The sequence below is a fragment of the Dromaius novaehollandiae genome, chromosome 31 (genome assembly GCF_036370855.1).
Source record: "Dromaius novaehollandiae isolate bDroNov1 chromosome 31, bDroNov1.hap1, whole genome shotgun sequence".
Lineage (NCBI taxonomy): Eukaryota > Metazoa > Chordata > Aves > Casuariiformes > Dromaiidae > Dromaius > Dromaius novaehollandiae.
The window spans coordinates 361246-374610 of NC_088129.1; the positions used below are offsets into that span (position 1 = coordinate 361246).

The window sequence follows — 13365 nt, forward strand, 5'->3', positions numbered from 1 at the left end:
AGGGACTGGGAAGTGCTGGGCCGGAGCTGGGGCAGGGGGCTGGTCCTTGCCATGGGGTGGGGGAGGCCCCTGGGGCCCGGGCTGGTGTGAGACTGGGGGCACTGGGAGTGGGGGGCTGGTCCCAGTGCAGCCCGGCTCCCTTCAGCCCGGGGAGTGCCCACAAAAAAAAGAGTGGCGCCCAAAATAAAGATGGCGGCGCCCAGTGGGAGGATGCCAAGGCCCGCCCTCTTGCCGTACTTCCGCCCTGAGCGACGGCGCCTATCAGAGCGCGGCTGGTGCTTCGGGCTCCTCCCGCCTCGCGCGGTTGGCGGATGGAACCGGGGGGTGGAGTTCCGGAAAGAGCCGAAGCCGTCCGGAAAGAGCCGGGGGGAGGTGGGGGCAGTTCGAGGAGTCTTCCGGAAATAGCCGAAGCTTTCCGGTGCCACCCGAAGGGAGCTGGGAGGGGAGGTTGCGTCGGGCGCTGCCGGAAGCGACCGAGCTTTTCCGGAAACAGTCGAAAGCTCTCCGAAGGGAACCGAAGCGGCGCCGAAACGCAGCGAGCCCGCCCTGCTTGCGGAAAGGCCCGAAGGTTCTTCCGGAAAGGCCCGAAGGCTCTTCCGGAAAGAGCCGAAGCGGCTCGGGGAAGACCCCGGAAAGAGTCGTCCTCGTTCCGGAAGAACCCGAAGCGCGTTCGGCGCCCGCCCGAGCCCCCTCCGGAAAAGCCCGAAGAGCGCCGGCGGCGGCGCGAAGCCTCCCGCGCCGCGTCCCCGCCCCCTTCCGGAAAGCCCCGAAGCCCCTTCCGGAAAGCCCCGAAGCGCTTCCGGAAGTTGCCGAGCGGCGCCGGCCGTTGCCGACCCCCCCCTCCCGTCCGCCTCCGCCTGCGCTCCCGGTCCGGCTCCCGGTGCCGCCGCCGGTGCCGCCTCCCCCCCCTCTCCCTGCCGAGCCGCCGGGGGGGGCCGCAGCTCGGCTCCCCGCCGCTGCCCCCGGGCCCGGCCCGGCCCCCTGCCCCCTCCCGGCCCCCCCGCCCCCGGGGCGGCCCGCGGCGGCGGCGGCCCGGTGCGGCCCGCGGCGGCCCGGTTCGGCCCGGCAGGATGATCAAGCTCTTCTCGTTGAAGCAGCAGAAGAAGGAGGAGGAATCGGCCGGCGGCACCAAGGGCACCAGCAAAAAGGCCTCGGCCGCCCAGCTCCGCATCCAGAAAGGTGACCCGCACCGGGCCCGGTACCGGCGCCGAGGCGGGGAGGAGCCGGGGCTGCGCCGGGCTCGGGGCCTGCTGCCCCGCGGGGGGACCGGGCCCGAACCGGGGGGGAGAACCGGGGCTGGACTAGGCCGGGGCTGGTTCCCCTGGGGGGTGTTGCTGGCTGCCCTGGGGCTGGACCGGGCCTGGTACTGGGGGGGGGGGGGGGGGGGGAACGGGGCTGGACCGGGCCAGGACTGGTTCCTCTGGGGGGCTGCTACCGGCTGGACCGGGCCCGGTACCAGGAGGTGGAGGGGAAAATGGGGCTGGACTGGGCCCAGTACGAGGGGGAACTGGGGCTGGGGCAGCCACTGGGAGCTGGGGCCAGGGGAGAACCTGGGGCCACTGGATCCATCCATGTTTTCCCGTGTCTGTGTCTCCCAAGCCACGTCTGTGCGCGTCCCCCACTAACGTGTGTCCCCTGACCCGTGTCCGCGTCCCCTGCTAACGTGTGTCCCCCGACCTGCGTCCACGTCCCCTGCTAACGTGTGTCCCCCGACCCACGTCCGTGCGTGTCTGTGTCCCCTGACCCGTGTCCGTGTGCGTTCGTGTCCTCCGACCCACGTCTGCGTCCCCTGCTAACGTGTGTCCCCCGACCCACATCCCCTGCTAAAGTGCGTCCCCTGACCCATGTCTGTGCGTGTCCGTGTCCCCCGACCCGTGTCCCCCACTAACGTGTCCCCCCCCAGACATCAACGAGCTGAACCTGCCCAAGACGTGCGAGATCGACTTCTCCGACCAGGACGACCTGCTGCATTTCCGCCTCCTCATCTGCCCCGACGAGGTGCGGGTCCCCCCTCCCAGTCCCCTGGGGTCCTCTTTGTCCCCTCTCGTCCCCCTGGGTCCTGTCACCTTGAGGGTCCCCCCGCCCTGGTCTGCTGGGGTCTCCTTGTCCCCTCTCTGCTCCCTGTCTTCTGCTCCCAGATCCTTCCATAGGCTTTGGGGTTCCTCTCCGTCCCCACGGTGTCCCCCTCGTCACCTCCGTGTCCCTTGGGGGCCCTCTGCATCCCCACGGTGTCCCCCTCGTCACCTCCGTGTCCCTTGGGGGGCCTCTCCGTCCCCACAGTGTCCCCCTTGTCACCTTTGTGTCCCTTGGGGGGCCTCTCCGTCCCCACAGTGTCCCCCTTGTCACCTTTGTGCCCCACGGGGTCCCTCTCCATCCCCATGGTGTCCCCCTTGTCACCTCCGTGTCCCTTGGGGTCCCCCCCCATGTCCCTGTCACCTTCTCGTGCCCGATGTCCCACCTTGTCCCTTGGGGTCTTATCCCCCTTTGTCCCTTGGGGTCCCCGCTGTGTTCCCCCATTGTCCCTTGGTGTCCTCCTGGCATCCTTGTGTCCCCACCCCCTGGTGACGTCTGTCTCTCCCACAGGGCTTCTACAAGGGAGGGAAATTCGTCTTCAGTTTTAAGGTCAGTCCTGTGCGGGGGGAAGGGGAAGCCTGCGGCCACTGGGACCTGCCCTGTGGCCACCAAGATGGGACGGGGGGCCACTTGTCTGCCCGTGGGGCTGGTGGCCACCAAGGTGTGACCCACAGTCGTGAGCCTGCCCTCTGTGTGGGGAGCAGGATGTGGGTGGCCACCAGCACCTGACCAGGGGCCACGTGTCCACCCCACGGGTTGGGTTGGGGCCAGGGGTTGGTGGCCACCGGCATATGATTAGTAGCCAACAAAACGGGATTAGGTCATCCTATGGTTTGGCGGTGGGTCGGGGGTGGGTGGCTACTAAAACGTTACCTGTGGCCACTGAAATGTGACACGTGGCCATGTATCTACTGCGTGCTTTGGGGCAGGAGCTGTGGCTGCCATGATGAGAGTGGTGGGCACCAAAACATGACCAGTGTTGACCTTGTGGGTTGGAGTTGGGATCAGTGGTTGGTGGCCACTAAGATGTGACGTGTCTATCGTCTGGCTTGGGGTACGAACTAGAAGCTGGCACCTGTTAAGATGTGACTTGTGGCCACCCCAAGATGGGACCAGTGGCCACCAAGATGTGAGCAATAGCCAGGCGTCCACCCTGTGGGTTGGGGTAGAAGCAGGTGGCCACCCCAAGATGGGACCAGCGGCCACCAAGACGTAGACAGATGTCCACCCAGTGGGTCAGGTTAGAGGCTGCTGGCCACCAAGACGTGACCGGTGGCCACGTATCCGCCCTGTGGGTTGGAGATGGGAATGGGGCAGCTTGGTGGCCACCAGGACGTGACTGGTGGCCGCATGGTCACCCCTTGAAGTGGGGGTGGGCCCAGGGGCCAGGGACCGCGTGGCTGTGGCCGGTGGCCGCCTGCCCGGGGCTGAGCTGTCACCCTGCCCTGTCACCCTGCCCCTCGCTTGCCCCCAGGTCGGCCAGGGCTACCCCCACGACCCGCCGAAGGTGAAGTGCGAGACGATGGTCTATCACCCCAACATCGACCTGGAGGGCAACGTCTGCCTCAACATCCTCAGGTGGGCCGCCGGCAGGGCCGGGGTGGCCACGAGCACATCTGGAGTGACCACGAGCACATCTGGGGTGGCCACAGCTGGATTTGGGTCTCATGTGCCCCCCAGGCACCCACCAGGGTGGGACAAGGGGGCCCCTGGTCCAGGCGTCACCCCTGCTCGTGGCCCTGGACGTGGCTGGAGGTGACCACAGGGTGAACATGGACACATCTGGGGTGGCCACAGCTGGATCTCGGTCCCCGTCCGCCCCCCAAATGCCAATGAGGGAGGGGAAGAGGGGGCACGTGGTGCCCTGGGTCTGTGCGCTGCTCCCGTGCACCCCGTGGCCGGGCAGGTCCTGGGCTGGGGCACATCTGGGGTGGCCACGGACACATCTGGGGTGGCCCCAGCTGGATCTAACCCCACTGACGCCCGGTTCTGTCCCCAGAGAGGACTGGAAGCCCGTCCTGACGATAAACTCCATCATCTACGGCCTGCAGTACCTCTTCCTGGTGAGTGCCGCTGCCTCGGGGGCACCCCGTGGGTGGGGGGCACCCTCCATGGCTCCGGGGTGGCCCTAGGATGCCCTCAGGATGCCCCACGAGGACACTCAGTCGTCCCTGGACACCCTGCGGTGGCTCTGGGTCGCCAGCAAGGGCATCTGGTGGCCCTGGGACACCCCATGTGCCCCCTGGGATGCCCGATATGGGTGTCCTGTTGCCCTCAGGCACCTGTCAGTGGCCTTGGGGTACCTGGTGGCCCTAGGACATATCTCCAGGGGATTGGGTGGCCCTGGAAACCTCCTGGGGGCAACTGATGGCCTTGGGCCACCTCCGGGTGGCCCCAGGACATCGCGCAGGGGCATCCAGTGGCTTTGGGCCACCCTGGGGTGACCCTGCGAGGTTGCCAAGGGGCACCCAGTGATGCTGGGACACCCCGGGGGGTCCCCGGGATGCTACTGAGTGGCACCCGATGGCCCCGGGACACCCCTCAGTGGTGCCAGTGACCACCCCAAGCTGTCCCCAAGCCCAGAACAGCCGTGGGACCCCATTTACCCCTTCTAGGGAGGGGGGAGGGCAAAAACTCCTCCAGTCTCCTGTTAATACCCCCCCTAAGGTAGGGTTTACCCTGGGAGGGGGCTGATGGGATACTGGAGGTCCTGTTACACCGGGCTGGAGCTGCTTTCTTGGCCTGGGGTGGAATCTGGTCGTAAAAAAAAAGAAAACTCAAGGGGTTTTAAGAAGTATCGGGGGCATCACATGGGGTACAAGGGCGTATTGGGGGCATTATGGGATATCGGGGGCAATAAAACGTATTGGGGGTGTCGAGGAGGGTATAATGGTTTTTAAGAGAGGTCTCGGGGTTTTGAGGAGTATTGGCGGGGTGCAAAGTGGTGTCACCGGGGTACCTGGGTGTTGAGGGGATCCGGGGGGTAGAGGGTATTCAGGAGTGCTGGGGGAATATTGCAGGGTGTAATGGGGTGTTTAGGGGGGTATTAAGGGTTATTAAGGAGTCCCAGGGGTATCAAGGGGGGGTGGGGGCATTGTGGGTATCAAGGACCTCCACGGTGTATCATGGTGGCTGCTAAGGAGTATTGGGAGTATCAGGGGGTCTCAATGAGTACCAGGGGGCATCAAGGGGTGTTGGGGGGGGGCGTTTAGGGGTATCAGGGGTGGCAAGGATTATCAGGGGGGGCTTGAGGGTGGTGTGAGAGTATTAAGGAGCATTGAGGGGGGTATGAGTGGGTGCTAAGGAGTATCAGGCATAGCCGGTGGGGTTAAGGAGTATCAAGGAATACCAGGGAGTATTAGGAAGTATCACTGGGGGTATTAGGGAGCCTTGGGGGGGGTACTGAGGTTGCTATGGGGAGCATCAAAAAGTACCAGGGAGTACTGAGGGGCTGTTGAGGAGTACCAGGGAGTACCGAGGAGGCTGTTAAGGAGTACCAGGGAGTACTGGGGGGCTGTTGAGGAGTCCTGGGGGGGCTGCTAAGGAGCACCAAGGGATAGGAGGTGTCGGGGGGTATCAAGGAGTCCTGCTGAGTATCGAAGGAGCTGTTACGGACTACCAGGGAGTACCAAGGGCCTGTTAAGAAGTACCAGGGAGCATCAAGGGGCCTGTTAAGCAGCACTGGGAGTATCGAGAGAGGTACGAGGGGTGTTAAAGGGTACTGAGGAGTACTAGGGAGTAACGAAGACCCGTTAAGGAGTACCAGGGAGCATCAAGAGGCCTGTTAAGTGGCACCGGGAGTATCAAGAGAGGTACGAGGGGTGTTGAGTATTGAGGAGTACCAGGGAGTAACGAAGACCCATTGAGGAGTACCAGGGAGCATCAAGGGGCCTGTTAAGCAGCACTGGGAGTATTGAGAGCGATATGAGAGGCATTAAGGGGTATCAGGGGGTATCGAGCAGTACCAAGGAGCATCAAGAGACCTGTTTAGCAGCACCGGTGGGTATTAAGGGAGGTATCGGAGTATTGAGGAGTACCAAGGAGTACTGAACACCCGTTAAGGAGTCTCAGGGTGCATCGAGGAGCCCATTAAGCAGTGCCAGCAGGTGAAGAGGGAGGTAGAAAGGGTGTTAAGGGGTATGGGGGAGAACCTGGGAGCCCTGAGGGGGCAGTTTGGGGGTACCCGGAGCCCCGGGGGGGCCGTCGCGGGGCGCGGGGAGGGGCAGCCGGAGCGAAGCCGACGCCGCGTCTCCCCGCAGGAGCCGAACCCCGAGGACCCGCTGAACAAGGAGGCGGCCGAGGTGCTGCAGAGCAACCGGCGCCTCTTCGAGCAGAACGTGCAGCGCTCGCTGCGCGGCGGCTACGTCGGCGCCACCTACTTCGAGCGCTGCCTCAAGTAGCCCCTCGGCTGCCCAGTCTGCCCAGTCCGGGCCGCCCCCGCCCCCGCCCCCCCGCTATTTATTGCCCCCCGGGGGCGGGGGGGGGCCCCCCCCTCCCCGCGCCCCCCCTTCCCCGGGGCTGTTCGCGAGCGCGGAGGGTAATTAAAGGGCGACGGTAACGAGCGGCGGCTCCCCCCCCCTCCTACTCCGTGTCTGTGCTTCCTTTGGTGGTGGCACCAGTTTGGCCTTACTGGTTTAACTAGGGGGGGATGAGGGGAGGGGCTGAGCCCCTGCAAGCGTCTTCCCAGCCCTGGGCCTCCCAGTTGCCCCCGGTATGTCCAGTTTCCCCTCCCTGCTGCTCCCACTATGCCGCTTTCTTCTCCCGGTGCCCCCCAGTATGTTTGGTTGCTCCCCACAAGGTGCCCTAGTTCCTTGTCCCAGTGTTCCCAGTATGGCCCATTGCCCCCCTTGCGATATGGCCCTATTCTCCCCCAGTGCATCCCAGTGCCCCTTCCCAGTATGTCCCAGTGACCCCAGTAGGTCCCAGTTCACTTCCTGCCCCTGCGCACATGCTATGTCCAGTAACCCCCAGTATTTCCCAGCGTTCCCCCCTTTCCCCTCCCAGTATGTCCCAGTGAGTCTCAGAACATTCCAGTTCCCCCCTCCCTGGTACGTCCCAGTTCCTTCCCAGTACGTCCGAGTTCCCCTGGTGCGTCCCAGTAGGTCCCAGTCCCCGCGGCCGCCTCCCGCTAGAGGTCGCTGTCCCCGCCGGAGACGACGCTCTGGCGCGCCCCCGATGCTCCCCGGACAGGAAGTGACGTCTGCTGGCGGCTCGCTTCTCGCTGGCCGCACCCGTGGCCGGCGCATTCGCCGGCGCCGCTCTTGCCGCTCTGTCTCTACGGTCGAACCTGCGGGAAGGCGGAGCGCTGGCGGCCCTCCCCATCACGTGACCGAAACGCCCGTGTGACGTCACGGGGTTTGCGGAAGTGCGCGGGAGAAACCGGGAGACGCGGAAGGAGCGGGGTGAGGGGGGACCACAGACAGGGGCGGGGGGACGCGGGGAGCCCGGTACCGGGGACCATAGAGCTGGGCGGGGGGGCTAGGCGGGCCCGGTACCGGCGGGGGGCATAGAGCGGGGCGGGGGGCGCCTAGAGGGACGCGGTACCGGGGGATCATAGAGCGCGGCGAGGGAGCTAGAGGCGTCCGGTTCCGGGGTGCGGGACAGCACAGGGAAGAGGAGAAGAGGCCGGGACCACAGAGAGGACCCAGGGTCTCCGGGGGGGACTTGGGTCATAGAGGAAGGCCAGAAGGGACCTTACGGGGGGGGGCGGGACTATGGAGAGCGGCGGAGGCCCCCTGGGGCCATAGAGAGGAGTCGGGGGCGGGGGGAACATAGAGAGGGGCAGGTGTCCTGCAGAAGGACCAGAGAGGGGCGCTCTATGCCTCTACCATAGAGTTGGCGCCGAGTTACTCATAGACGCAGCACCTGCTTGCCTAATTTCAGCAGACAGTCTGGGAGGAGAAGAACGATAGAGAGGAAAGGGGCGAAGCACCCTGAGGAGCACCATAGAGAGGAGGGCGGGGCCGCTCTGGGCGGGCGGGAGGCCCGAAGGGGGCAGGGCTCCTTCCTCCTTGTTGCCTGGCGATTGGCCGGGCTTTCTGTTGCCGTGGTGATGGGGCAGGGCCTGGGGGCAGGAGGGCGGAGCCTGGGGTGTAAGCGGCTGGGGGGGGCAGCTGGGCCTTGCGGGGTGCAAATGGGTCGGGGTGGGAGTTGGGGGCAGCTGAAACCCCCCTGGGGGTGTTAATGGGTCTGGGTCCCCCCACGGGTCCCCCAGGGGACATTAGAGGGTCCTGGAGTCATTCTGAGGCCGGGGGCAGCGGGGGCCTGCTGCAGATCCTGGCACGGGCTCATTGGGTCCCGTCACCCCTCCACCGTGTCCCCAGCCCCCGCCGCCGCCATGGACTTGCTGTTTGGGCGCCGGAAGACGCCGGAGGAGCTGCTGCGGCAGAACCAGCGGGCGCTGGCTCGGGCCATGCGGGAGCTGGACCGTGAGCGCCAGAAGCTGGAGGCGCAGGAGAAGAAGATCATCGTCGACATCAAGAAGATGGCCAAGCAGGGGCAGATGGTGAGGGGAGGGACACCGTGGTGGGGACTTAGGGTGCCTGGAGGCACCAGGGGACCTCAGGGTGGACCAGGGGACTTGGAGAGGACACGAGGACATGGCAGGAACCGGGATGCTTGGAGAGGACCAGAGGAGATGAAGGGGATCAGAACACTGTGGTGGGGACTTGGGGATGTGGAGGGGACTGTGGTGGGGATGAAGGGGCATGGAGGGGACTAGGGGACATGGAGGGGACCGGGGACATGGGGGGGGGCCCAGCCACCGTGGTGGGGACTAGGAGATGTGGAGGGGCCTGTGGAGATCCCTCAGGCCTCTGGGGATCCCCATGGACCCTGTGGCCACCTGAGCTCCCCTGGCCCACAGGACGCAGTGAAGATCATGGCGAAGGACCTAGTGCGGACGCGGCGCTACGTGAAGAAGTTCATCACCATGCGGGCCAACGTCCAAGCCGTGTCCCTCAAGATCCAGACCCTCAAGTCCAACAACTCCATGGCCCAGGCTATGAAAGGCGTCACGAAGGCTATGGCCACCATGAACCGGCAGGTGGGTGCCTGCCTGTGGGGATGTCCCCAAGGCTGTAGCCACCACAGGCTGCCCCTGGATGGCTGTGGGGATGTCCCTGAGATAACGGCCATCACGAGCTGCCCAGGGGACATCCCTGAGGCTGTGACCACCATGAGCTTTCCAGAGTGGCTGCATGGATGTGCCTGAGAATGTGGCTACCACAGGAGTCCAGGGCAGTGTCCCCAAGGCTGTAGCCATTGTGAGCTGCCCTGAGGTGGTTGTGGAGATGTCCCCATGGCCACGGCCACCACTAGTTTCCCCAGGGTGACCCTGGGGATGTCTGCATGGCAATGGCCACCATGATCTGCCTCAGGAATGCGACCACTGTGATTTGCACTGAGGTGGTCGCAGGGACATCCCCAAGGCCATGGTCATCGCAAGCTGCCTCCGAGGTTGTGGTCACCTCAAATTGCTCAGGGTGGCCGTGACAATGATCCTGAGACCACGGCCATCATGAGCTGCGTAGATGGCCATGGGGATGTTCCTAAGACCATAGCCATCATGAGCTGCCCCATGGGACATCTCCAAGCCCATGGGCACCACAAACTGCCCAATGTGATCTTGGCATCTCCAAGGCCATGGCCACCACGAATGGCAGCAGGGGATGTCCCAAAGGCTGTGGCCATCCTGAGCTGCCCCAGGTGCTGCAGGGACGTGCTATATTCCCATGTGCTGTGTCCCCATGTCCCCCCAGCTGAAGCTGCCGCAGATCCAGAAGATCATGATGGAGTTTGAGAAGCAGGCGGAGATCATGGACATGAAAGAGGAACTGATGAATGACGCCATCGACGATGCCATGGGAGACGAGGATGATGAGGAGGAGAGGTGAGAGGGAAAAGAGCATGAGGACATGGGTGTGGGGGCACAAGGTGACACAGGGGAGGGGGCAATGGAGGACAGCAGACACTGAGGAGACACCAGGTACAACTGGGGGGACAGGGCAAATCAGGGACGCTGTGAAGGGTGACCAGAGACGCTGGGGGCTTGAGGACACCCAAGGAGGGATGGGGCAGGCTGGAGACCCTCGAGGGGAGGGACAGGGGACACAGGGGGAGGTGGGGGTCTTGGTGCGGCCCCCGACCACCCCGTCCTCCCCCAGTGATGCAGTGGTGTCGCAAGTGCTGGACGAGCTGGGGCTGACCCTCACCGACGAGCTGGCCAGTGAGTGGGGCCACTGGCTAGTGGGGAGCTGGGGGGGGATGTGGGAGGCCTGGGGGACACTGAGGGGTGGTTAGGAGGTCTGGGGGGGGGGTAAACAGGTGGGAAGTGAGGTCTGGGGGATATGTGGGGGTCTAGGGGGTATTTGGAGGGTTCGGGGTGTAACCGTGGGAGCACATAAGGAGCGGGGGGAATACTTGGGGGGTAACTTTGGGGCAGATGGGGGTCTGGAGGGGTGTTTGAGGGGCGACTGAGGGGTAATGGGGTCACCTGGGAGTCTGGGGGGTGTTGGAGGGAATCCAGGGGGGATTTCGGGAGTTGGGGCAGGATTTAGGGGGTCGATGAGGGGTTGGAGGAGTAACCGGGGGATGTTTGGGGCTCTGGGGGGCAGTCGTGGGGCGTGTGGGTTCGGGGTGGCCAGGAGGAAGGCAAAGGGGTCGCCTGGGATCGCTGCCCTTTGCCCTTTGCCCCCCAGCGCTGCCCCCGCCGGGGGGGTCGCTGGCGGCGGGAGAGGGCCGGGCCCCCGAGGCCGCCGCTGCGCTGGCCGACGCCGATGCCGACCTGGAGGAGCGGCTCAAGAACCTGCGCCGGGACTGACCTCCGACCTCCGACCCCGGGCTGTGCTCCCCGGCGACCTCCGACCCCGCTCCCTGGCAGCCCGCGGCGACCTGCGACCCCCGGGCTGATCCCCGGTGACCCGAGGCCCCGGGGTTGACCCCTGGTGACCCGTGACCCCCGGGTCGATCCCCGGCGACCTGCGGCCCTGGGGCTGACCCCCAGCGACCTCTGACCCTTGGGCTGCCCCGTGGGGATGTGCGACCCCAGAGTTGATCCCCGGTGAGCCGTGACCCCCATGGCTGCCCCCCGGTGACCTGCGACCCCCAGGTTGACCCCTGGTAACCTGCGGCCCTGGGGTTGACCCCTGGTGACCTGCGACCCCCGGGCTGATCCCCGGTGACCTGTGACCCCGGGGCTGACCCCCAGCGACCTCTGATCCTTGCACTGCCCTCCGGCGACCTGCAACCCCCGGGTTGACCCCCTGTGACCTGCGACCCTGGGGCTGCACCCCGGTGACCTCCGACCCTGTGCGACCCGCGGCGACCTGCAATCTCTGCCCCAAACCCGTAGCAACCTCCGACCCTGCCCCAGGGCCACCAGCAGCGACCTGCGACCCCTGACCCCCCCCGGCCTTGCGGTGACTCTCGACCCCAGGGCTGACCCCTGACCCCTGGCCTAGACCTACGGTGACCTGGGTCCCCCCAAAGAGGCCCCCTGGGCTGACCCTGGTGACCCTTGACCCTGCCCTGACCTCTGTGGCCAGGGGGGCAGCACAGACACACTACAGGGCCTTGCCCCCCCGCCCCCCCGGGGTATTTCCCCCCCCCGGGGGTATCTGCCCTCCTCCACTGGGGTATTTGCCTCCTCTTGGGGTATTTGTGCCCCCCCCGGGGTATTTCCTCCCGTGGGGCATCTCTTGCACTCCTCTGGGGTATTTCCCCAGGTTTGGGGGGGCATTTGCCCCCCACCCAAGGATATTTGCTCCCTTCTCTGGGTAATTTCCCCCTGTTGGGGTATTTCTGCCCCCTGGGGGTATTTACCCCCTTTTTGGGTTATTTGCCCCCTCTCGGGGTATTTGTTTTCTCCGGGGCAGTTCAGCCCACCGCGGGGGCAATAAAGGCTGCACGTTCTTACTTGTCCCCCCGGCTGCTTCCTGCGGGATGGGGGGGTGACTGGTCCCCCCAGTCCCAGACTGGGAGCTGCTGGGGCGTGATTCCCCGGTGGCTGCTACGAGGTTGGGCACCGGGAAGGGGAACCGGGCGCCCGGGTCTCTCCTGGGGGTGGGGGCCGGGTTGGGGGCCGGGGTGCCGGCGTTCCTCCCCCTTCCCACCCCCAAAACGGCCCTGGAGGCCTTCGTCCTCGAGCCACCGGAGCTCAACGGCGTTGGAGATTTGGAGTTCTCCTAACGCCGCAGTTAGAAGAAGTTAGAGAAAGAGCCATACGAGAGGGCGTTTTGGTGCCCAAAAAGGGATTTTTGGGCACGCTGATGTGGGAAGCAGGAAGAAAAGATGCTGGATGGGAAGAGTAGACAGCAAACACCACGAGGCATTCAGGCACAGGAGCTTCTCCTCCTCCTCATCCCTGGAGACGTCCCAAGATGGGACCCGTGGAGGCTGCAGGATGGCGAGCTCCTGCCACGGCTGCTTCGTGCCCAAACGATCGCAGCTGATGAGGTGGCACCGCACACGTCACCAGTGGGGCCTCTCGCACCCCGATGCTGCTGTGGGGAGACCCAGAGCTCCACCAGCACCCAGGGCATCCCCGGAACGGCATTCCCACAGGAAAACCCTGCCAGGGCAGGCAGCGTGGCCCAGCATCTCCTCGTGTGGGCAAAGGAGCTGGGCTGGAATTGGGCGAGGCTGCTGGAGAAACAGCCAGGACAGATTCCCCCAAACCTGGGGAGAAGGGACATCCGCGGGGTCCCCCTGCCGAAGCAGGGTTTCCAGCAGCAGGGGCCCAGGGAGCCCCACCATGCACCAGTGTGTGCACACGGGTGTGCAGATCTGTGCATGCTTGTGCACAGAGCGGGTGCTCAGTCCCTGTCTCCCCTCCAAAGCACCCAGGCTGCAAATGGCCCCTTTCACATCCCCTCCAACAAAGCTGCACGTTCTCTGGACACTTGGTTTAATGCAGGAGAGGAAAGTGGAGAGCGCAGGAACCGGGCTGGGGGTCAGCGGCACCTCTCCCTCTTCTGCAGCAGCCGCGACGTCTCCCGAGGGCTGCGGAGTGAAAGAGGACGGGGCTGAGCGTGGGGAGAGAAGCAGGGAAATGCTGCCGGCCACGCGCAGGCCGTTCCTCAGGGTGAGAAGCTCCCAGCTTCTCCTCTCCTTCTCAGTGCCACCACCTCCCGCGGGGATGGCAGGGGGGTGCGACCGAGGCTCCCAAGGCAGCTGCGGTCCCAGGCCGGGGGTGAGGAGCAGACCCTCTTTCCCAGGGGCTGCAGGTCGGGGAAGGAAGGGTTTGGAGGGGAGCAGCAAACCCCCCCGTGGTGGCAGGTCCTTACCCGGGGA

At 65.3% G+C, this 13365-nt stretch overlaps 2 protein-coding genes across 2 annotated transcripts in view; both read left to right on the forward strand.

Moving 5' to 3' along the window:
• The window catches only part of CHMP2A (charged multivesicular body protein 2A), a 32801-nt gene extending 20813 nt beyond the window's left edge, over nt 1-11988 (forward strand). Inside the window, exons 2-7 of the mRNA XM_064499635.1 lie at nt 7425-7475; nt 8397-8578; nt 8939-9118; nt 9834-9964; nt 10239-10300; nt 10773-11988. Coding sequence (XP_064355705.1) covers nt 8411-8578; nt 8939-9118; nt 9834-9964; nt 10239-10300; nt 10773-10894 — 663 coding nt within the window. The 5' untranslated portion in view covers nt 7425-7475; nt 8397-8410 and the 3' untranslated portion in view covers nt 10895-11988. The remainder of the gene's footprint in view (nt 1-7424; nt 7476-8396; nt 8579-8938; nt 9119-9833; nt 9965-10238; nt 10301-10772) is intronic.
• On the forward strand, nt 452-6657 carry UBE2M (ubiquitin conjugating enzyme E2 M). Its single transcript, XM_026121220.2, has 6 exons — nt 452-1179; nt 1904-1998; nt 2584-2622; nt 3548-3651; nt 4073-4136; nt 6333-6657. The coding sequence occupies exons 1-6, from the start codon at nt 1071-1073 to the stop codon at nt 6471-6473; spliced, it is 552 nt and encodes a 183-aa protein (XP_025977005.1). The 5' UTR covers nt 452-1070; the 3' UTR covers nt 6474-6657.
• Nucleotides 11989-13365: the final 1377 nt, after the last annotated feature.

Bases quoted from the DNA above. Each gene is read 5' to 3' on its own strand.
- UBE2M (XM_026121220.2), top strand. From the start codon at position 1,071: ATGATCAAGCTCTTCTCGTTGAAGCAGCAGAAGAAGGAGGAGGAATCG. The intron at 1,180-1,903 runs GTGACCCGCACC...GTCCCCCCCCAG, and splicing joins CCAGCTCCGCATCCAGAAAG to ACATCAACGAGCTGAACCTG. The intron at 4,137-6,332 runs GTGAGTGCCGCT...GTCTCCCCGCAG, and splicing joins GCCTGCAGTACCTCTTCCTG to GAGCCGAACCCCGAGGACCC.